At 37.8% G+C, this 23986-nt stretch overlaps 1 protein-coding gene across 5 annotated transcripts in view; it reads left to right on the top strand.

Annotated features, from left to right (window-relative positions):
• mid1 (midline 1) overlaps positions 1-23563 on the top strand; it is a 28969-nt gene extending 5406 nt beyond the window's left edge. For 3 of the 5 annotated variants that reach the window (XM_059343370.1, XM_059343367.1, XM_059343368.1), the window contains exons 2-10: positions 7148-7869; positions 16153-16248; positions 16734-16841; positions 19054-19202; positions 19292-19419; positions 20562-20705; positions 21355-21516; positions 21601-21808; positions 22510-23563. In XM_059343370.1, the coding sequence (XP_059199353.1) occupies positions 7204-7869; positions 16153-16248; positions 16734-16841; positions 19054-19202; positions 19292-19419; positions 20562-20705; positions 21355-21516; positions 21601-21808; positions 22510-22858 (2010 nt within the window). In that variant the 5' untranslated portion in view covers positions 7148-7203 and the 3' untranslated portion in view covers positions 22859-23563. The other 2 variants (XM_059343371.1, XM_059343369.1) reach the window with 2 other exon arrangements.
• The last annotated feature ends 423 nt before the right edge of the window (positions 23564-23986 follow it).

Here is a 23986-nt window from a genome sequence, read left to right as displayed (position 1 = left end):
TCAAACAGAGCGCTCCTCCTGCAGCTCTGAGAGAGATAAAACCGCCTTTCATCCATAATCTGGTAGCCTCATGACCTACAGAATACCATTTTCTTCACTGATAAGATAAAAGAAACTGACTTAACTCCCCCGCTACATCTATATACACTGTGGCAATACATCTGGTCACAGTTTTTGACAGGCCTACATGCATAGGAGTCATTTTACATGAAGCTAATGAAGAGTAAAACTGGGGCATTGCTGTTGGGTCTGTGGTTTCCCTTATTAATTAGTAACTTATCTTGTTCCTGTGAGGAGGAATGTTAGACATCTTCCCACCAGAGTGCACCGCCTTTGATCACTAGTGTGACAAATAGTTATCGAGCTGTCACCATGGCGACACATGTGGAGGTATTAATATAGAACATGCATTGGATTGAAGTCAAATGTAAAGTGAGATCTATGAAAGGGCAGATTTGTGTTTTATCATTATTTTTATTTTATAATTATTGTTGTTGTTGCAGTTGGTTTGCCTGTAAAATCGGGAACGATTTAAAAAAAATGATATAATGACACTAAATCAAATTTGCTGTATATATCTATGGTAAAAAAAAAAATTTAACTGTTAAATGTGAACTTGTAATTTTAGATTTCTTTTAATGGTAAGAAATCTGCATTAGTTTTAAGACTTTGGTAAATATGAGGGCGTATTTATTTATTATTTTATTTAACATATTTTATTGTATTATTGTTGCTGCAGTTGATTTTTTTGTATCGATAAAGTCTAAATATCAGTATAAATATAAACATAGTATATTTGGAATTAATTACATTTACAACATTTTTGAACCATAGATATTTTTTTAATTCATTAGTGCAAAATGTCATCATGCAATTTTGCCATTTTTTTTATGCAAAGAAATTTTAATTGATTCAAGTATTAGGAAAGGTGAGATCTAGGGCAGAATTGTATTATAATTTTATTATTAATAATAATAATAATAATAATAATTATTATTATTATTATTATTATTATTATTGTTACTATTATTATCATTATTTTTATTTTGCTCATCTTGTAAGAATTTGACTAATTTATTAATATTATTGTTGTTGTTGTTGTTGTTGTTGTTGTTGTTGTTGTTGCAGTTAGTTTGCTTGTAGAATTGGGATGTAATTGAACTATTATATTGTTAATACGTTTCAGTAATTTTTTTCACTAGTTATTATTTTTTGTCAACTATAACAGAAAAAATTCCCTTAAGGACGAGTAAACTTGTTTGCAGTCGTTCATAAATCAGCCACACGATGTCGCTCTTTGAATGCTTCCCCTGCAACAAAACATCTTTTTTGTGTAACGTTTACAAATCGCTTATCCACACACGAGGTAAGACGGATATTCATGTACATGCTTAGAGCTGATTTTGACGTTAACGAACACCTTCAGGCGTAGTGAGACGTGTCTTGTGTGCGGACTAATGAGCAGCAGCAGGCTGCAGCCGCATGCTTGGAAAGTCACATTCTCTAAAGTTCCTGTGGCTGCGGGAAGGATGCAGTGTTTTCCCGGCGATGCCACCTGCCAAGCCGCGGAGAGGAAATGAGAGTTTGCTGCAACTTGTGATGCTGACCAGGCTGACCTGTACAGCAGACAGTAAGCACACAGAGGAATGAAAGAAAGAGTTGGAAATAACTTGTTTAGCTGACCTTAACACCTTTATTTCAACTTCCCAGTCAGTATAAAACTCATTAGCTGCAAACACCGTGTGCATTATAGATTTTTCGTGCCATTTCCTCATGTGGAGCTTCATTATAAAACATCCTGCTCGCTCATTGAGGAAGCTGGGGCCTCCTAATGGAATGATTTGAGTCATCTTTTACTGAAATAACAATTAACATCAGTTTGCCAGATGAGTGCACAGCAAAAACAGATGACAGTCATGCTTCTCATAGTAATTCAGTCTGACAGATGAGTTTTAAATACAGTAGCCTAAATGTTTTTCTAATTAACTTGCCCTCCACAATCCTTTAAATTATCAGTAATAATGGATGTCGGTCAGGGCCGGGCTATATGCAGCTAATCTCAGTAATGTGTGCAGCAGCAGATCAGGTAGATTTGTCAGTCTAATCAGCTGGCTTGTGCTACCACAGCTGTAAATCACATTAGACCTGAGTGGGCCGCTGCTGAGCTGGCTGCTTTAGGGAGCAGCAACAGGCCACACATTGGTCACAGCCACGCTGTGAAGACAGGATTACAGATAAATATGTTAGGTGTCTGCCCCAGGAAAGAAGACAAAGAGCAATCACACTCTCTCAGTCGCTGAATACATGGTTCACAGCCATCATTAAAGGTGATAAAAGACCATAACCAAAAGGATTAGAAAGTGCTTGAGCAGGAAATTGTCTTCCTATCAGAGACGATGTAATTGTTTCATCTCTAAATGAGCCATTGCTTTCTAATCAAATAAAAATCCATATGTTAAAGTGGTGCTCAAGTTCATCATTTGACAAAAAGCCATTCACTTAAGATTAAATGTCTCACACCTGTCATATCTGCCGGTGCTTAGTATTAAGCATCTTGAGGCACAAATCTGCTGCTGTGCATCACATAAGCTACAATAAAATGTAAATTTGAACTCAGAAAGGAAGACACATTCAGATTATTATTACAGCAAACATGGCTGTTGAAGAAATATAAACATATCATAAAAAACTACATTTTACATGGGATTCTGGGTCTTGGTTGATTATGAACCATAGGTCACTGGGTTCAGATCTGCAAAAGGTCCCACCACGTCTCCTGTATAGGAGCAAGACACACTTTACAGTTGATTATCCTTTTTTGTTGTTGTTTTGTGTGTCTTTGTGATCATTTTTATGTCTCTTTGTATATGTTTTCTGTCTCTTTGTTGTTGTTTTCTGTCTTTTTGTGATCATTTTATGTATCTTTGTAGTTGTTTTATGTCTCTTTGTAGTTGTTTTGTGTCTTTATGATTATTTTATGTCTTTTGGTAGTGTTTTGTGTCTCTTTGTGATAATTATATGTCTCTTTGTAGTTGTTTTGTCTCTCTTTGTAAATGTTTTGTGTGTCATTGTAGTTATTTTGTGTCACTTTGTGGTCATTTTGTGTCTCTTCAGTCATTTTGTGTCTCTCTGTGCCTGTTTTGCATCTCTTTGTAATGTTCTTACATCTCTTTGAGTCTCTGTGTTTGTTTGTGGTCTCTTTGTAGTTGTTTAATGTTTCTATGTGTTCTTTTTGCAACTCTTTCTTGTTGCTTCCTCTTTGACCTTTGACCTTGGGCCCCTGTACCTGTACCCATTAATCATCCCTCCATGATTATACACCATGACATACATTTTGTGATTGTCCATTCTTAAAGTCTGTAGTATAGTTCTGAACTGACCACATTGTTGCTTCCGAATGCAAGAATAACTCAACAGCATCTCAATGCCTCTCTGTCAGTATTGAGGTTTGCTCAAAACAGCCTTCCTAACAATGATTGTGTGAGTACTTTGTGTATGAAAGTGACAGACTGGAGCAAGCAGAAAAGAGGAAGAATAAACAGTATAATGTTTCTTTTTATAAAACAAACTTCTTTATTTCTTCCCTCAAATGTGTGTACTCAGTTTCAAGTCCTCCTGCTGATCCCATGATACTAAATTCCATCCCAGTTGGAGAGAGCAGATAGAAGAAACCCGGGGAATGCCTGTCACATTCCCATGTGCATCTCCCAAGCGATGCCGCCCGCACCCACCGCTTTGTCTGAACTTTAGCGTGTCGTTAATATTTACAGTGTGTATCTGTCTTTTGGAGAGGATAGCCACTCTGGGGACTCCTTTTGAATGACAGGAGGATTCAAATGGAGCACAGCAGGGGTGTGTCTGCAAATAGAGGCACATGGCAAGCAGATGGTACATCAGTGATTCCCACATGAGGGCCAATAGCAGATGATGTTCCACAGTGTCTGTCTTTATTTGCAGTCGTAGCAGTCAGAGAGGACGCTCAGTAACTTTCAATTGTCGCTGTTGAGAAGTTGAATGCAGTTTGTAAGATAGACATAGTTTCTTATAGAGGTGTATGTTTTTTTTTTAAATTGTGCGCCCATGAGACGTATTATATTCAACAAGCCTCTGGAGACTGACTGTGATGTAATTTGATCATTTGTCTTGTTTTTTTTAGATACTGAAGTTATGCATGAGTCAGGCTTAGTGGTTGACTAAGATGACTTTTCAAAAGCATATTCAGGCAAGAGGGCTTCTTGTACACAGTGCTGATATTATGTTGTTATTTGTGCATCTGATAAAATACAATAACTTCCTAATCATAACAAATGAGACACAAAATCGCTGAACCTTAAGAAACATTTCTTAAACACTGATAGAATCTTCACTATCTCCGTTTTCTTAACCAGATCTGCACTCTTTCTGCAGTGCACCTATAAAATATATCTCAATTTTGTAAATGTCCACAGGTAATAAAAAACTTTCTAAAAAGAATCCAACAACCTTTGCCGAGAATATAAATAGAGCTTTAGTGCACTTAACAACAGCATTTATCAACTGGCGTTTGTTTCTGAGAGAGAATAAAACCTACATGAATAAAAAATAAACACTTGTCAAATGGCCTTCCCTCTTGCTGGCTCGGTGAAATACCATATTAAATAAATAATCGTCCTCCTGAGTGCAGGTATCAGCCAATGCCGATTATCTCAATATGGCATTAAATGTGCCTGATTAATAGGGACCAATTAACCGCTCTGCCACCCTGCTGCCCCACAGGCTGGCCCTCGGCTGTGTTTGTGTCTTCAGCTTTTGTCTTTGAATCCCTGGTGGCATAGCCAAGAAAAGTTCCAATCCACATCATTGTGCTGCGAGAAGCTGGAGGGATGGTCACACAGGGAAACCTGAAACTGATCCTGACGCTTTGAATTTCTGAATGGGCAGGGCTGAGAGGACACTAACCTGCCTGTGAGGGCATAGGCTGGGGCTCTACACAATGCTCTGACTCTCTTTCTCTCTCTCTCTCTCTCTCTCTCTCTCTCTCTCCCGCTACTCTCTCTCTTCTTCCAGTACTGGCCAGCTCTCCAGCTGTAGGTGGAGCTGGCTTTCCTGGAATTGTCGGGCAACTTTTCCTGTTGTGCTTTCTACCTCTTGCTCAATCTCTCTGCTTAATGACAGCTCTGCTGCAGGATTACTTGGGGCTGTGAAGACTTGTGTGCCATCTGGATGCCCATCTCTACAGCATGCTGGGGTTTACGGCCGGTGCATTAGTTGCCAGAAATACATTTTTATGATTTAGGTCAGAAGTTTTCCTTCAGCAGAAATGTCTCGGCATTGCAAAGCGGGGCGAAATCCATCGGTGGGTATAGTAAGCTGTGTATGAATGGGAGAGCTTTCAGGAGTGCGTAATGTACTTGGGGGCTGTAATGCAGTTTGCGGTGGCTCTTTGCCACAGTGTTGTTTTACAAGCTTCCAGGGTATTTCATACTTCAGGCGATGACATCAGAGGATAAGCGTCTTTGCATTGTGTTTTGTCATACAAAGCTCTTTATTCTTTTTGTATTGAGGACAGCCTGGTTAAAATAACAACTGAACCTGTTTGACGAGACCTTTGCGAGTACACTAACTACTATCTTGTAGCTCGTATCTTTGCTAAAAATGCTGTCATGTGGTCTGAAAGTTAAAACATGTGGCTAAAAAGTTTAATTAAGTAGTTTCATGTGTCACTGTTTGTAGAGATTAGTTTTGTTTTAGGCGGCCCTTGTATGCATTAATTATTATTCACTTTGAGTATCTGAAATTTTAAAGAGATTATGCTAATGAATGATGAAATACCAACTTTCAAACAATAACTGTGCCAATAGGCTTGATGTTTAGCATATTTTGTTAAAGACTGTTGGGTTTGAATAGTGAAGAGGTTGTGTTTGATCCTGTGTAATAATTTCTAGACACCTGCATTCGCCGCTTTGTCTCTAAAGAACAAAATAGCAAAGAAACAAAGGGCCGCAGATGCATCACAGTCACAAGAGACGAACGCAACAATCGCCTCTTGTCTTGTACAGTGTGATGGGATAGCTGCGTGTCTGTGAAGATTTGAATAGAATGGAAAGAACAAACCCAGGTCTGTATCTCAGAGGTAATTGCTGTATCCTCACAACTTCAAAAGGCTTCTTGTGCCCGACTGTCCTGATAATGAGCTTTTGCCTTCTTCACACATAATGAGTGGAGGTAGAGAGTTCACATAGAGAGTCGCTGTGAGCACAGTGTGTCCACTCGCAGCTGGGGTGTCTGACTGGCCGGGAACAAAGGCTTAGTGTCTGTGATAGTGTGGAGTCCCAGCCATCCGCAAGCAGGCCAATACACTTCTGCTTGGCTGAGCTGTCAGTCCTCACCGGCCTGCTGGCCTACGGACTACAGTATAGAGCGGAACACATGGGGATAGGCTAGACTGTTCTTCTGCCAAATCAAAATGAGCCGCTGCCGCATTCTCAAAGTTGTAAGTTCAGCCAAATAGACCATACAGAAGTCTGTTATAGGTATAAGACACAGACACATGTTTTTGTTTGAGTGATTTCCTGCTTTGATAATGAGATAGCTCTTAAAACATTCAGTTTGCAATGTAAATCTAATGAAATTTAATATCGGGATGAATAATTCTGGTTTTATTATCATAAGCATGGAATGATAATAAATAAACAGAATATGCATGGTATCTTTTTTAATTTAGTTTTATTTCAAGGACACTTCAAATCTAAATTATTGAATTAATTAATGAATCATGAAGTATTTTTAGTATCAGTTAATCTGTTTAGTCTTTTCTGGATTTATTTTTTGGTTTGGTAGGACTTGTGAACAATGTTGGTTTCAGATGCCTTGAGCTAAAGATGATGTCTTCAAATACATAGTTTTGTCCGACCAGCATTCCAGAATGCATAATATTCATTTGAAGACCATAAAAAATCTAAAATATTCTCAGTTGACAAGCTCGATAAAAAGAATGTTTGGTATTTTTTGCAAAAAAAACCTAATCTTGATCATTATTGCAGCTGCAGATTAAAGGCAACTTTTTAGCTTCTACAGTATGTAAGAAGAGTGTACAACCTTCGAGTTGAACTTTTTTATAACTGTCACCATTTTCTCATGAATTTCTTAAACTGTATCATCTTTACAGATAGCTGATCAGCTTCCCTGGGTTTCGCTGACGTCCTCACTTTGTTCTGCCTGAAGATGGAAACGCTGGAGTCGGAGCTGACCTGCCCAATCTGTCTGGAGCTCTTTGAGGACCCGCTGCTCTTGCCCTGCGCCCACAGCCTTTGTTTCAACTGTGCTCATCGTATCCTGGTGTCACACTGCACGCCCAGCGAGCCAATTCAGTCCATCAGCGCCTTCCAGTGTCCGACCTGTCGCTATGTCATCACCCTCAACCAGAGGGGCCTAGAGGGACTGAAGCGCAACGTTACATTGCAGAACATCATCGACCGCTACCAGAAAGCTTCTCTGAGCGGACCAAATTCCCCTAACGAGACTCGGCGCGAGCGAGCCGCCCCCGACAGCAAAGCCATGACTTCTCCCGGCGACCGAGTGCAGTGCCAGTTCTGCGAGCAGGACCCTCCGCAGGACGCTGTGAAGACCTGCGTCACCTGTGAGGTCTCGTATTGTGATGAGTGTCTCAAGGCCACACACCCCAACAAGAAGCCTTTCACGGGCCACCGTCTAATCGAGCCCCTGCTGGACTCCCATCTGCGAGGGCTCATGTGTCTGGAGCATGAGGATGAAAAGGTCAACATGTACTGTGTGACGGATGAACAGTTGATCTGTGCATTGTGTAAGCTGGTTGGCCGACATCGGGACCACCACGTGGCTGCCCTCAGTGACCGCTTCGACAAACTCAAGGTAAGAAATTATGTGTAGCTAGAGGAATGCTTTGAGATTTATGATGCACTGAAGAAACACTGTTTTTACTGTTTGTAGTCCCACAGAATTCAAAGCTGATTTCTGTACTTGTTCAAAACCTCTTTTCATCTGCACAGTATCACAGTATGGCAGGTACACAGTCTATTAATAATTAAAATGTTCACACTGAGCTGTTGAACCGTTTGCTGTCAGTGAGGCAGAAATGTGAGCTGAGATAAACAAGATCATCAGCAGATTACAGGAAGGTGTTATTATTATGTTTTGGTCTTAACTTTAATGCAGGAATGTACATTTATTGGAAACTAGTGTCTTGTACTTTTGCTTTTCACTGCAATTTAGCTGAAGGTTTAAGGTTTCAGTTACTCTTTCAATTTTGGATCCACTTCCTGGTTCAAGTGAATTTGATACTGGATTTGAATTTGTATAAACACTATCAAGCCCCAGTTCTATTATTCCATTGTATTATTTTTGGAATGCACAATATGCCGATACTGATAACCGATACCAATAGCCGTTAATGTCACATTTTTGTATTTTAAAAATAAGTTCATAACCTGTAGTTTATGTAAAGCTGAGAATAAAAAAGGTTAAGATTAAGTGATCAAAAATGGATGATTTAATATCCCATAGCTTTTACCAAACCAAATCTAACTGGCATCACTGTTGTTAACAAGACAAAAACACCTCTGACTCTGCAAATTCATTTTTTTCTGTTAAAGAACATAAATAAACTTGGCTTCATATTGTCAGCTATCAATTCATAATAATTAAAAATTCTCATTATCGGCTGATACTTTATCTGCCCATTATGTATCATGCATCCCCAGTTGACGATTTATCAAATCAGACCCCACTGCCTCTTGATTAATACAATGTAATATTCCTTGCAAGTACAAATAAGACTGCATAATGTTGTGGAATGTGAGACACATCTGTGTTTACTACAAATCTGAAGCACGCATTATCTTTTAGCTTCTACAAAATGACTTGTGTACCTGGCGAGATTCTATGTGCTTAATATTGTCGACAAATTTCATGAAAAGACCAAAACCAACCATCGATTGGTCCCTATAACAAGTCTGTGCCTGATACAGCTTATAAACTTGTGCCATAGACCTCCACTGTTGTCTAAAAACATATAAATGGAGCCACACCACTGCACTTGATGACATGTTCCCTAATTACAATGAACATGGTCACTGTAGTCTATTTTGTTTGTTATGCCCTTCTGCTGGAATATACTTGCTAGCTTAACAGATTCGTGGCTGAAAGTAGTGCCTGACAAAGTAACTATTTTTCTCTGTTTTATTTAGGGCTGGGCGATTAATACAATTTTATTTATTTATTTAAGGATGATTTTTGTGTCACTTTGCATTTCGTAAAGATGCTTTCGTTTGTCTTGCGTTGCGCACCCTGGCTTTCATTTTACAGTTGTGCGCTTTTGCACATTTTCGCTAAGTTACTGACATGAATATGTTAGTTTGCCAAAATGTTACTGAGATTTAAGTAGGTTGTAGCTTCAACGTTTGATCCAAATCAATTTTAACATGTATTTTTTTGTTATTCATTAGCTTGGTGTTGGACGTGTTGGAAGCGCACTACTGTTACAACATAGTTGATCGCATTTATCGTGTTCTAATGTGTTTTTATTTATCATTTTTATAGTAATTATTTAAATGCATATTTTTTTTCTTACATTTATTTCCTATATTTACCTCACTTTCTTTTAGTATAATTTTAGTTGAAGTTCAAGAAAATGAAAGTTTTTTTTTAGTTGTTAAGCTTTTTTAAAGTTCACAAGTAATAATGTTTAATGACCGTGATCTCAGTATTGACCAAAATAATCGTGATGTTTTTTGCCTTCATCGAGGAGCCCTAGTTTGGGTAATGCTAAAAACTAAAGTGCCTTTGACTTTAAAAAAAAAAAAAGAGAATATATTTTCATGACTTGTTTTTAAACATTTACATATTTAATAATGGCTTGGGGCTTGATTTTGGTCTTTTTTATTGGATTTGTTCACAATAAGATATGTTTAATATTGCCAGCCTTATCCTTAAAGACCAAATGTAAGAATATATTAAATAAGTCGGAGGTTCTCTCTCTCTTGACCAATCTTAAACACGTTGACACCCGATATAAGAGACAGCTTTCACAGTTTTTAGGTTAAGTGGAAGTGCTCACTTTTAGCAGATATGCTGATATCAATAAGGGATGAGAAGAAGCTGTTAGCTGGAGCATATAAAAAAGTGGCTCTTCATTCCTTCCATTATACGACATAGATTGAATCAGCTTTTATTATAAGAGTGAGAATTTGGCTTAGCAGGTCAGTGCGCGGTCTCCATCATGTCTTCAGCCACCTCAGGGGATCAGTTTATAGCAAGGCCATTGTGCAGTGGAGCCTCTGACATGGAAATAATAAGTTAGCTTTGACCTACTGTATGCAACTAAATTTAAGGAAAAGAATCTCTCTTAACCCTCTGGAGTCCATGAAAGCACCTTCACATGACTTCTTTATAACGTGAAGACATAAAAATGAAGAAACGTCGAGTCTTGCCATCAGCTTCCCTCTAAAGTTCTGGCTTGAAATTCCATACCAGATTTTTCTTTGATGATATTCGGCCAAGTAAAACCGAAGATAATGTCAAATATATTTAGTATAAAAATATAGAACTAGAGATTATCATCATTTTACCTGTTATATGTAATATTTACAACCTGTATTCATATTTGCAACATTTAAAATTATGTGTGTGAAACATAATTTTCAAGATCAGATTTTACGTTTTCCTTTGTTCCTTTTGGGTTCAAAATTTTTATCAAGTAAGTCAAAGTTAAAAATTAATTATCAGGACATATAAGGTGAGATTGCGCTGAAAAAACTGATACTAACATGCCACAGTAATAGTTTTTAACTTATTTTTCAACGGACATAATAGCCCAAGATTTCAGAGGGTTAAACCATCAAAATATTTCCTATTTTAATGGAGGATTTAGCTCTGTTCTGTTGAGCTTTTCAAAGTGCATCCTGAGAACTGCATGGCATCCACTGCATGAATTAAAAATGAGGGTCTGCTTTGTTTCCACAAACACTCACAGTGTTCATGCATGACTTACAAACGGAGGGCTTTACTTTATCGCTCGAAACCCTTTTGTTTCCCCCCGTTCTTCTCCTTCACAATGCTTGGTCACAGTGGAACTGCGATGCAAGCAATCTTTTTTTTTGCAACATTTTTCAACAAGATAGGTCAGAGGACCAGTCTTAACCTGTCTCCTTTGTTTGATCATGCTGTCATTGTGCAGAAGTCGCCTGGCCGCTTTCTCAGTGTGGTGGGGCGTGGTCTTTCACACCAGGAGGCAGACCAGGTGATCAGCATCATTTCTTTAATTCCACATTCAGGGAGAGATTTGGAAAAACCTAGACCCCTATGTTGCTTTTTAAAGGCTTTAGAGACATTGTAGTGTAGCCTGGGTGGTTATACTGCTTTATTATTTCATTATTAGTAGTTATACAGTCATGGAAAAATATATTAGACCACCCTTTTTCTTCAATTTCCGGTTAAAGAAATCTAAAGAAATCATTTTCCATGCTTTTCTTGATAATTACCAAATTCATTATCAAGAAAACCATGGGAAATGTCTAGATATCAGCTCATAAATTAAACTCTTATGAGCTATCATTTGTTATTATTATATTTGTCCAAACAAATGTACCTTTAGTTGTACCAGGCATTGAAATTAACAAGAAATTGAAGAAAACATGGGTGGCCAATATTTTTTTCTATGATTATCTTTAAACAAGCTAGTTAGTTCGTTAGTTATTCATCCTTAAAGTTTTCTCTAATACCTTCAGGTGTTGTATAATTATGTATAATTGGATATAGTTTGCCAATCTGTTGTTGATTTTGTCTGTCCCTGTATCTCGTTGACCTCATATTACGTGCACTCAGCTGCATTGTTAAAAGCCTCAAGTGACAGAGGAAAGAGCAATTCCCATCTCAGAAATTGTTTTTTTCTCGTGGCATGCAGGACAGGACCCAGGTGGCGTGCAGCTGAGCTTGTTCATAGTTGCTGGTTTTTCCAAACACATGTTTACAGCCACAGTGCCTCACATTTCTCAGAAAATTCCCACACAAGGGGATGTTGTGACATTGGCGTGAGTGTGTGTGTGCGTGTGTGTGCGTGTGTGCCAGCACGTATAATGCAGTAATTCCTTCAGTCTGGTTTTGGCATTATGTGTCATGATCCTTGTCTGGTATTATATCTGTTATTATCTATCCATCAAACATTGTTTATTTCAGCTTATTCCTATTTCGGGTCAGATGAAGCTGAGGCGTATCCCAACATGTAATAGGGGAAATTTAACATTTTGTCCATTGCGTGTTTAGTAAAAAAAAATTCAGGTTTCCAGTCTGTTTTCTATTAAAAGGCAGATTATGCAACAGAAAAAATACATAATTACATTATACCTTTCACAGCGTATTATGTATTCCACTTTTTAAAGAGGTACTGGGAAACATACCCTATGAACACACACTCTTAAGAGGATTATTCAGGCACAATCTGTAATTCTAATGTAATTAAAAGGTAGGAACCGCCACCTAAATATGAAACCGGTTTGAAACCTGCTTTCGATCTGACCTTAACTAACAAGGCTTTTAATAACAGGCTTCTTTCACAACAGACCTTATAGTAAGTAAAGCACAGGTGCTCCTCATAACATTACTATTCCAGTTCTATTTAAGTATCCCAGTAAAGCACGACAACATGACACGATACAAGACCCTGAACCTGAAGCAGCTAAATGGAATTCAGCCATCGTTCATTTTTATTATTTACACCTGTGCATTTCCTGCTGTGACATGTCAAAATGTCCAAATAAAATAGTCCAAATCTTGTGGGAGACTATAGTAAAATAAGAGTTATTAAAAACGTAATTTTTTTCTCTTACCTCTAGTGCTATTTATTAATCTAGATTGTTTTGGTGTTGGAGATGCCTGTCTTACTGTATTACACTTGGCTACACTTACACTTGTGGTGCTCAAAATGCCCCCAAAAAATACTTCCACCAAAACAATCCAGACTGATAAATATTACTGCAGAAAAAAGTAAATATATATAAACCAAAGTTATATAATTTTGGGCAGACCCATCCCTTAAAGGTTGTTTTAACTTTTTTAATGTTTGTAAAACAGACCCATATTTGAAATTATAATCAGGTGATAATACGTAGCAGCTCAAGCTTTTTAGCATATGTGAACATAAAGTAATGGAAAAATATTAGACCACCCTTGTTTTCTCCTTGCTGTCTTTTTCCTTTAATGCCTGGTACAACTAAGGGTACATTTGTTTAGACAAATATAACGATAACAACAAAAATAGCTCATAAGAGTTTAATTTAAGAGATGATACCTAGACATTGTCCATGGTTTTCTTGATAACTAAAATCATGATCAAGAAAACCATGGAAATGGCTAGATATCAGCTCTTAAATTATTATTATTACTATTATTACTGTTTTTATTGCTATCATTATATTTGTCCAAACAAATGTACATTTAGTTGTACCAGGCATTAAAATGAACAAGAAATCCAAGAAAACAATGTTGCTAATGTTGCAAAATTAGCTTTTTTTACCTGAAGACTAAAACTTGTATATAAAGATATTTTCTGTAACGGAGAGGCTAACCCTAACCCTCACCCTAAAACTGCAGTTGCCAACATTTAGTGTAACTTTGGAGTGTTATTTAGCCCCCTTCACAATAACAACAATATGCCTTAGCATGGTTGGTATGATGGGTTCAGTAGGTCTTCTAGTCTGAAATGATACCATAGCTTCTCTGTAGCTTTCAAACTTAACCTGCTACAGTTCGGATACCTTTCTCTTTTTTTTTGCAATTATTGGATTTTTTTCAAATGGATTCCAAAAGTGTTGACAGCTGTAGAATACACCTATTGTACATTAAAAAGATACATATTGAGCTTCTAATGAAGTGCACTTTGAGTGTTAATAGATACTAGATAATAGTGCATCTGTGTACAGATGGAAAACTACACTATGACATGTGTTTCTGATTCAATAAAAGCTAAAAAATCCCTCCAACAAAGTGTACAGATGTGTAACGGGGGCTGCGCTGTTCACAGGATGGAGTGACAAACTCTGACAATGGATACAGTTTCTACTGTTGACACAGGATAAAGCTCTAAGTCCTGTCAGTGACCTGTCAGGACTTTGAAAGGAAGGAAAAGAGACTGGCCAAAGCAAAGGTGTGGGACCAGAAGCATTCACATACAAAAGGAAGCTGCTATTCTTTCCTCTCATCAGTTTTAAATGAGTCTAGGAAAAAAAACTTCCATTAGAGAGAGCTGTCCAAACACACGGACAGTATGAATGTTGCAGGAGAAGCCGTATTCTAGAGAAATACAGAACACCGAAACGTCTCTCATGCTTCCCGCCTCTTCCATTTGCTTTCTCTTTCTGTTTGGCTTCCTGTGATACCTCTCATATTCAAACAAAAGAATTGTTGGAGGAGAGTTTTAACTGTATACATCTGGCTATATTCAACATTTGTTTGATTAATATGTTATGTTTCATGCGTCCACTTTAAAAGTTTTCAACTCACCTCACCTGTACCTTCAGCTCAGCATCTGAAAAGGCTTTCATCACCTTCTCTTCCATATAAATAAATCACATTTGTGAGAGTGGTGATAGAAAGCCTCTGCTATTTTAGTACACAGTGACGCACCCACCTTATGAAATCACAATGTGAGATGTCTAACCTGAAAGAGGTCTCCCCTCTATTTCCGACAAGCCTTGAGATTTAAAGGCCTCTCTTTACAGTTTTTCTATTTTCAGTATTTTCTTTTTGTTCCAGTGAAATGAAGGACAAGTGTTCATGATTATATAATATTTTGGGTATAAAGGGTTGAAGGGAAAGTTTTATAATGTGTGTGCTTTCAACACACAGTAATGATTAATTTAATATTGAATCCATCTTGAATGACCATTTATTATGTGAACTTCTCAAACATCAATTTATTATATCTTAGTCTTTTAATAATTGCTTAAAACTAGCTTTTTAGCTGTTTGTTTTGTTATCTGATTTATGTTGAAAACATCAGCTTCATGACTGATAATTTAGATTTTTATTATTCAGATAATTTTGTTATTGACTGGTGTTGATGTGCTTATCAAACCTCTTTTACTCACTGTGACAGTAAAAGTTGAATTTAATTAATATATATATTTTTTTTTTAATTGAAAAAAAGGAATCTGTATATACAGTACCCACAAATGATACCACTATTGGAAAAACAGGTGCTGCAGATCCTATATATTGAACTCGTTTACACTCTTTCTTGTCCCCTCCTCTTAGCTCTGTGTAAACAGCCTGCAAATCAGGCCAAATTTTACTAGCCAAGTCATTCATGCCTTCCCAATTGTGCCGAGGAGCACAGAACTATATATTTTTACAGGATATTTCTTTGTGCAAAATTTTCGTTGGTACAATTTTAAATGAGACATGTAGAAGAAAGCGATTTCCATGTAATATGTTGAATTTGCTTATTTGTCCCGACAAAAGTTTTGGTTACATGATTCAATAAAGGATCTTTGTAAAATTTGAAACTCTGAGGGTTATTTCTGTTTTTACACTTTCGGCTATGAAAAATGTTGCAATTTTGACGATTTTGGTCCAAACGTACCTCTCAAACCTTGCTGGGTTGGTTAAGACCTGTCAATCATTTTTGAGTCACATCCCTTTGAGCAACCCCTCTACACTTTTGCTTAAATTGAATTCACACAATGTAATTAGGATTAATCTTCTATTTAAGACTAATAACACTTTACATCAAAAGACATTTTGTACAACCACAGTACACAATCATCATGCCACCCAATTACAGTAAGAGATTAAGCTTGAAACATAAGCCTTTGATCTGAGTCAGTGATTAACACAGCCGGGGTTTAGTTGTCCAAATCACTGGCAGATGCTCGCCTAAGCTCCGTGGCCTCAGCAGGCAGCGTGATGGGATCTGTGGCGCTCGGGGAGGACCGGGGGGCTCTACACTGATCGGAGCCCTAATGTGGCCAGTTATATCCAGTGGCAGCCTTGTGTGTCCTCTCCTGAGCCCATTACACCCCAGCCAGATACACTCCTTATGTTCCCATTCACCTAACTCTCCTCCAAGATTTATTCAGCTGTTTACAGTTTGATGAGGGGACAGTGTGTAATGAAACGCTCATATTCAATTCTGTTTTGCAGCACGCTTTGGATTCCAACCTCAGCAGTCTAATCAAGAGGACCAGTGAGTTGGAAAGTCTGATGGGCAAACTTATCCAAACCTGCCAACACGTGGAGGTGAGTTTGTTTATCTGTTCTCTCTCAGGTGCGGGCGTCTTGCTTCTGCAGCGTATCGTGGGCAACGACTCATTAAATTATTAACACAGTGATGAATTACTGTATCGCAGAGCGGCTTTTCATCATGTCAACAAGATTAGCTGCTCATTAGTGTATAAATCAATAATTTCTGTAATGTGCTTACAGTGCTGAAAATTCAATATTATCAGAGCAAACGCAGCCTAAATATATGTACACACCGAAATGGAAATAACACATAAAGTAGCCTAGATATTACGCAATATTAAATAAAACAAACATCCAGGCAAGCAGATTTATCCTCTAATGTGCTTTTCCCATCATATAAGCTTTGCATAAAATTAATTTCTCTGTCAGTAATGTATTTAAAACTGATCTAATCTAAATGAACATGCTGCTGTGCAGCAAAGATATTTAAGAATCTTTTTCAAATTCATGTCCCTTATCTGTGCTTGTGTCCCGTCTAGGTAAATGCAACACGACAAGAAAACAAGCTGCTGGAGGAGTGTGACCAGCTGATTAATATCATACAGCAGCGGAGACAAATCATAGCTACCAAGATAAAGGAGGGAAAGGTACTGTGTATCACCTTTTGTGTCTCGATAACCTTTGTTTGTTTGTTTATCACCTTGTGTGTGTTGATAACCTTGCCTCCCCACACAGCTGACAGGGAGGCTTACAACTCAACACCTGGGCCTGTTGGTTTTTATTAGAATACAACACTTTCAATCACTGCTGCTGGGTGAGAATAAAAGCTTTTCAAAACGTTATCTTTTAAGATGAGTCACTTCGGAGAGATTTAAAAAACATTTTTTTCTTCTCACAAATTCATTGTTTAATCCATAAGCAATAAAAGACCTTTACTCACTCTGAGTATCTGAGAAAAACTAAATTCCACACATTTTGCTAGACACCAATAGTGATTCATGACCATGAAACTTTTGAAACCCATTTTTATCTTTTAAAATGCAAATGAGGCATTATCTCATTCAAGCTTTTGGTGATTTTAGGAGAAATCTAAAGCATAATTAGAATAAAACCAGTGTAAAAATTATTCAGACCCCTTATTTAAATAAAAGTGCTAATATCACACTGTGAAATTTCTCCATGTAAAAGTACAAAAGTATCAGCATCAAAATGTACTTAAAGTATCTAAAGTAAAAGTACTGGTTATGCAGAATGGCCTCATTGTTATACATATTCATATATATTTCATATATTCTAAATTTGATATTGGATTATTTTTATTGATGCTGATCTATGTAAGCAGCATTTTAATTTTGTAAGGGTTGGGATAATTTTAACTACTTAATATACTGTTATGGTTTCATTAATAAAAAAGTTAAAAATCATTTTGAATTTATCATGTTTTTTATGTTTAATCTCGACCTGAAAAGTAACTAAAGCTGTCAGCTAAATGTAGTGGAGTAAAAAGAACAATATTTGCCTCAAAATTAAGTGAAGTAGAAGTATAAAGTTACATAAAATGGAAGTACTCAAGTAAAGTACAAGTACCTCCATATTGTACTTAAGTACAGTACTTGAATAAATGTACTTAGTTAGATTCCACCACTGCATAATAGACACCTCGATGTGTTTTTGGGATTTTTTTATTTCTACTATTTTGAAAGATGAAAAAACTCTAAATGAATCAGTGCACAAAAATAGCATTTGCCTTCAGTGTGTCGCTGCAAAAGCCATACTTAGTCTAATGTGACCAAAAGCTTATATGTACACTGTGTAACTGACATTACTGATGTAATTCTGATAACTTAACATATCTTCTCTACTTGTCCTACTGTTACACTACATTTTAGCATGTCCCCAGTTTGTAGCTCTCATGTATAACATTGCGTTTGAGTCGCAGAGCAAATAATCAGATTTTCCTCTAAATAGATAACTAGCCACCTTTGAAAAACCCTGCTTATTTATTGTCATTTACCCATTATATTATTATTATTATTTAATTCTTATTGTTGGTAAGTGACATTAGAAATTCAATTTTGCATTGATGCTTCAGAGAAAGCTTCCTCACATATCACTTTATTTAAAATCCATCATTTTCTCATTAAATTTTATGACATTAAAGCTCAGACGGAGGCGACATCCTCAGATCTCTTTAGATAAATTCATGTTTGTGGTTTTGCACACTTGAAGCTACTTGCACTGAACAGCTGACCATATTGCAGAGTTTATTGCTGTGGTTTGTCTTCAGCATCAGCCCTCAGCTCTTGAGGACTTTTGGCACCGTGTTCATATATTTAATGTGCTTGTGCTTTGCCCCTTGGATCGTTTCCCTTTCTTTCCCCATGTTAGATGCCATTAGAGAAGCAGTGGCATGCTGTGCCATGCTCAGTGTCAGGCTAAGGTCAGCCCTGCTTCCTGAGATGGCCCTCTCTGGAGGAGGACTCTTTCCTTCCTCACCCCGTGCCTCATGTCATGTTCTGAGGTTGCTTGCGACCACTAAGCCACTGAGGCACAGATGTGGGATAGGAGGGTCTAGTTACTATGGCAGTGTTATGAGGGATGTTTCATAAATACACCTTGCATGCCAGTATAGCTATTGCAACAGATTGAAGCTCATAGTCTCGTGGGTATTACACAAGCTGAAAAATCAAATTGTCAAAGTGTAAATCAGATTTCCCCTGGTAGGATTTTCTTATTGGTGAGGTCAAATCTAATCTAGCATCTGGCAAGTTGATGCCTCATACAGTAAGAGGTACATTGCTTGGTTATTTACTAAGCTTTTCATCGATCAACATGTGCTTTTTCTTTTTTTCTGTCCAGTCTGTGCGGCTGAGGAAACTCGCCCAGCAGATAGGCAGCTGCAAGCAGTGCATCGAGAGGTCCTCGTCCCTCATCACTCAGGCCGACCAAACTCTCAAAGAGAGCGACCACGCTCGCTTCCTCCAAACGGCTAAAAGCACCTGCGAGAGGTGAGGGAACAAAAAAAAAGCCAACGCTATCAATAAACAATATGCTGTATAAAACCTTTACCATCTACGAATATACTTCTTTATTACAGAGTTTCTATGGCAACTGCTTCCTCTCAAATCCTGTTACCTGAAATTAACCTGAACGACACCTTTGATACGTTCGCTCTGGACTTCACAAGGGAGAAGAAGATGCTAGAAACCTTGGATTACCTCACAGGTAAAGATATTATTTTCAGGTTCTCACTGTTTTTTTGTGTTTCTTCTAGCACCTGTTTACATGCTTTGATATAAGAAAAAACACGTTATCTTTCTCAAAGTGCGTATCTCAGATGCACCTCTGTTCACTCTCTGTCTGAGATGCTCTGTTTTAGCGCCGGTCTCTTTTTTGTAATTTACATATTTTATTGTAATTTCTTCAGTAAACAAACAACATTTTATACCGTATACAACTACGGAAAGTAATAAGGTAAATAAAAAAGAAATAATGATAAAATACATTTTAAAAAATAGATAATAAAAAAATATAATCATTTAATTGAATTGAATTAAGCAGAAAATGTATAATATGATTCACACTTTTTTTGTAATTTCTTTGGTAAACAAACAACATCCCACGACAGTATACAACTCTGGATAGTAATTAAATATATAAAATGAATAGGAGAGAAGGAAGACAAAAATAAGTAAATAAATAAATTATAATTTAAAACTTTGGCCACATTTAATATCTACTTCCAACATTCTAACATTATACATGTAAGACCAAATACTATGGAAAAGCATAATAAGTCTCCTTTAGGCCCACACTATTTTAAATTTTTTTGCATGAAGCATATCTGTTAATTCACATTAACTATTCCCCCTCAGCTACATTACAGCTTTTAGTTCAAGTTTTTCCACTTGCACTCTAAGTGAAAGTAGTTGAAACTCGATAATTTGGTGCATGCCTTCTATCCAAACAGTGCTATTATCCTCGCCTTGTCCTTCAATTATAGATTCATACAATTCAAAGGCTCTGGCATCCATAGAAGCAGGACTTTACATTTTAACTATGTACCTCTTAGTAAAACTAAAAGCTCACAAATGTTAGGCTACAGTTGAGCTTCATTTTCTGCTGAATGAAACGGGTTCTACAGCTTGAATTTAACTCTGCATGGGGGCTGTAGCTGTAATAGCTGAGGGAACTGCAATCTAGCTTAATTACACTGTTCAGAATAAAATGAGACAAATGGATGGTGCTATTTACCACCACTGGTCTCTGCAACATATTTTTTTTACATTGTTGTGTGCGGGATAGAATCCACTCAGCTTTCATTTACTGTCTCAGAAAAACATTTGTCTTTTGTTTTGTGATTGCAGCACCAAATCCACCAGTAATCCGCGAGGAGCTATGTACAGCTTCGTACGACACGATCACAGTTCACTGGACATCAGACGACGAATTTTCTGTTGTATCGTATGAACTTCAGTACGCCATCTTCACCAGCCAATCTAATGTTGTCAGTAAGTCTATACGCAGCTCTCTGCTGGGAGTGCAGTGTAATGTTTGTGTTGGGAGACATGACAATGACGGAGGGATTTGAAAGGGATTTCACTCAAGGACTTTAAATTGTTTGGGGGCTACGTTACAATATACAAACATAATACTGTATTGTGGCAGCAGGAGAAGAGAGCTCTGTCCGGGCTCTTATGGGTAATGGGATGTTACCAAAATACACTGCAATTATTGCAGTGACTACGAAGGGATATGGGGAGAAAATAACATCTCAGTCAGACTGGATTTGAATCCAGATGCACATCATAAGCTCGATATTATCTCTGGTTGAAATGAGCAGCAGGCTGTTTGAATTGATTGCTCTAACAAGGTCACAACATGCTCGATCAAGCAATTTATTCTCATCTGCCTCTGCACTCAAGCACACTTGGATGAGTGGCAATGTGACTGTATTTGATGAGTCAAAAATAGCAGCTATAGATTGAAACGCTGAGTATAATTATGCTTCATCGCCACCACTTCTTGATTTTCAAACACTGAATGAGAGTTTAAATGATTTTTCATGATGAATTGGTTAATTATTTGTCCTTGACTCTCTCTGTCTCTCTCTCTCTCTCTCTCTCTCTCTCTCTCTCTCTCTCTCTGTCTGGGCTGCAGGTTTGTGTAACTCTGCTGACAGCTGGATGATTGTACCAAACATCAAGCAAAATCACTACACAGTGCATGGACTCCAGTGTGGCACCAAGTACATTTTCATTGTGAAGGCTATAAACCAGGCTGGAAACCGCAGCAGTGAACCAGGGAAACTCAAGACAAACAGTGCGTCAAGAATTCATTCCATAATTCATTTCCCATGAGAATTGTAATGCATTATGAACTAGCATTTTTCCCCTTTCTCTAAAGGTCAACCGTTCAAGTTGGACCCAAAGTCAGCTCACCGAAAGCTGAGGGTTTCCCATGACAACCTGACGGTGGAGAGGGACGAGACGTCATCCAAGAAGAGTCACAGCCAGGATCGCTTCTCCAGCCACAGCAGCTACGGTGTCACAGGAAATGTCTACATCGACAGTGGACGTCATTACTGGGAAGCTCTGATAGGAGGAAGCACATGGTAAAACATTTACCTGTTTTCAGCCATGCTAACGCCGTGACCCTCCAAAATAAAATACCTTAAAGGATTATTATTGAATTGACGAGAAGTCGAATCTGCACACTGTTCTGTTCTGTTCCACTGTTCTGTTTTATTTCTGTTTTACTGTTGCTGTGATACATTTCGATCACTGAGATCTTCTAACAGAATGCAGCTTTTAACCATTAAGTCTCTTGTTTGGTCCAACAACAATGAAGAACAGGTTTTTTTTGGAAGTGCATGCTTTTTCTCCATGAATATTTGGACAGATATTCATGGTCCTCAGGCCCCAGAGGGATAAATTACACTAACTTTGTTGATCCTCAGACTTGTTGTTGCGCCACCATGAGGTCATTTGTGGGTTTGAGTGAAATGTCTGGAAAACTAGTGGATGTTTTCCATGAAATCTGGTACAAACATTCACGTTCCCCACAGAATGAATTGTAATGACTTATGTGATTTGTTAACTTCAGTCCAATATTTTTGATTTATGAGCAAAAATAATAACATTGTGATCTCCTCAGATGTATTTATTGCGTTTTGTTAACAATTACTATTTAGCTCAAAGCTAGAGTGCAGACTCACAGAGCTGCTTGTGGTCTTTTTTATTTATTTATCAATGTTTAAGCTTCACAATGCATGACATGTTATATAATGTCTCTTTTTTCTCTCTCTTTGGGCAGGTTTGCAGTGGGCATTGCGTACAAGTCTGCACCAAAACATGAGTGGGTCGGCAAGAACTCTGCCTCCTGGGTGCTGTCTCGGTGCAACAACTCGTGGGTGGTGCGTCACAACTGTAAGGAGATGCCCATCGAGCCTTCACCCCACCTGCGTCGTCTCGGGGTGCTGTTGGACTATGACTCTGGATCTCTGTCTTTTTACGATGCCGTCAGCTCCCAGCACTTGCACACATTTGATATTGCCTTCGCTCAGCCCGTCTGCCCCGTGTTCAACGTGTGGAACAGGTGTCTAACAGTCCTCACTGGACTGCCCATCCCTGATCACTTAGAGGGGACAGACTACAACAACTAACAAAACCTGTCCGACTGGATTTTCTTTGTGTACCCAAAAAGAGACCAGACTGCCTGCACCTCACCAACTGTGATGCCGACATACTGTTGACACAATAAAAACAGCATCCAGACGAAATGCAATTAATAGCCCAGGTGTACATTCCTAATCATGCCTTTGTTGAAATTAATGTGGATTATTTAAGAAATGATTTACAAGCATATGTAGATGTATTTCTTTGCTTTGCACATGTATGTACATTACACTGCTGGATGGTTTAAGGGTTTGCTTACAGTTTAAAAACTAATTTTCAGATTTCAGATTTTTTCATTTCTAAAGTCATTACACACTTTTCAGTTCATGCGTTGTTAAGGTGATCATAACCCTTTAAGTGCAAGCGGACTCTTGACTCTAATGTTTCTGGAAGGTTGTATTATTGGTTATTTTAAATGTAATGTTAAAATATTGTTTAAGGCATAGCACTTTGATAAGTTGTCACTATAAAATGCCACTTTTACCATATTGCAAGAATTATCTTTGTCATTGTTCTGCAAGGAAAAAGCACTTAAATAGATCACTTAACAAAAATTAACAACATCAGTCAGTTCAACAATTTTCAAATATTTATTATCTGTAAATGCACAAGTACAGTTCAGCAGAATGAGATCATTCATCACAATTTCCACGCTGAGTTTCTGTCTGACAGGATGTAATAAAAGTGACTTCATTTGATTACCTGCGTGATTTGTCCTCCTCTTTTTCAGATGAGCTGCATGCTAAAAATGTGTCTCGGTAAGAAGATAATTTAATATGCCGAACACTTGTTGTTGACACTCATTTATTCTTGATCTCTCATTAAAGCTTGAACAAGCTCTCACAGCACCACAGTGAAAAGAAAACAACAGAGCTGCCATAGAGAAAAGTGTCAGAGTTGTTTTACAGAACTCACTCCGACCCACACTGAGCCAAAATACAAATTCTGACAAGATTTGCTCTGACATCTCTTTTTGTTCTGGTGTAACGTGGCTTGAATTCTGCAGCATCCCCTTTCAACTAAAGTAGACATGAGCGAGAAAACTGAACTCTGTGTGACCTCCCTATGAGACACCCTGCAGACAAGGCTGTTATAAGTGAACACATAGCTCCTCC

The sequence above is a fragment of the Centropristis striata genome, chromosome 10 (genome assembly GCF_030273125.1).
Source record: "Centropristis striata isolate RG_2023a ecotype Rhode Island chromosome 10, C.striata_1.0, whole genome shotgun sequence".
Lineage (NCBI taxonomy): Eukaryota > Metazoa > Chordata > Actinopteri > Perciformes > Serranidae > Centropristis > Centropristis striata.
Note: the sequence above shows the minus strand (reverse complement) of the source record. Positions and strands in the feature narration are given on the sequence as shown.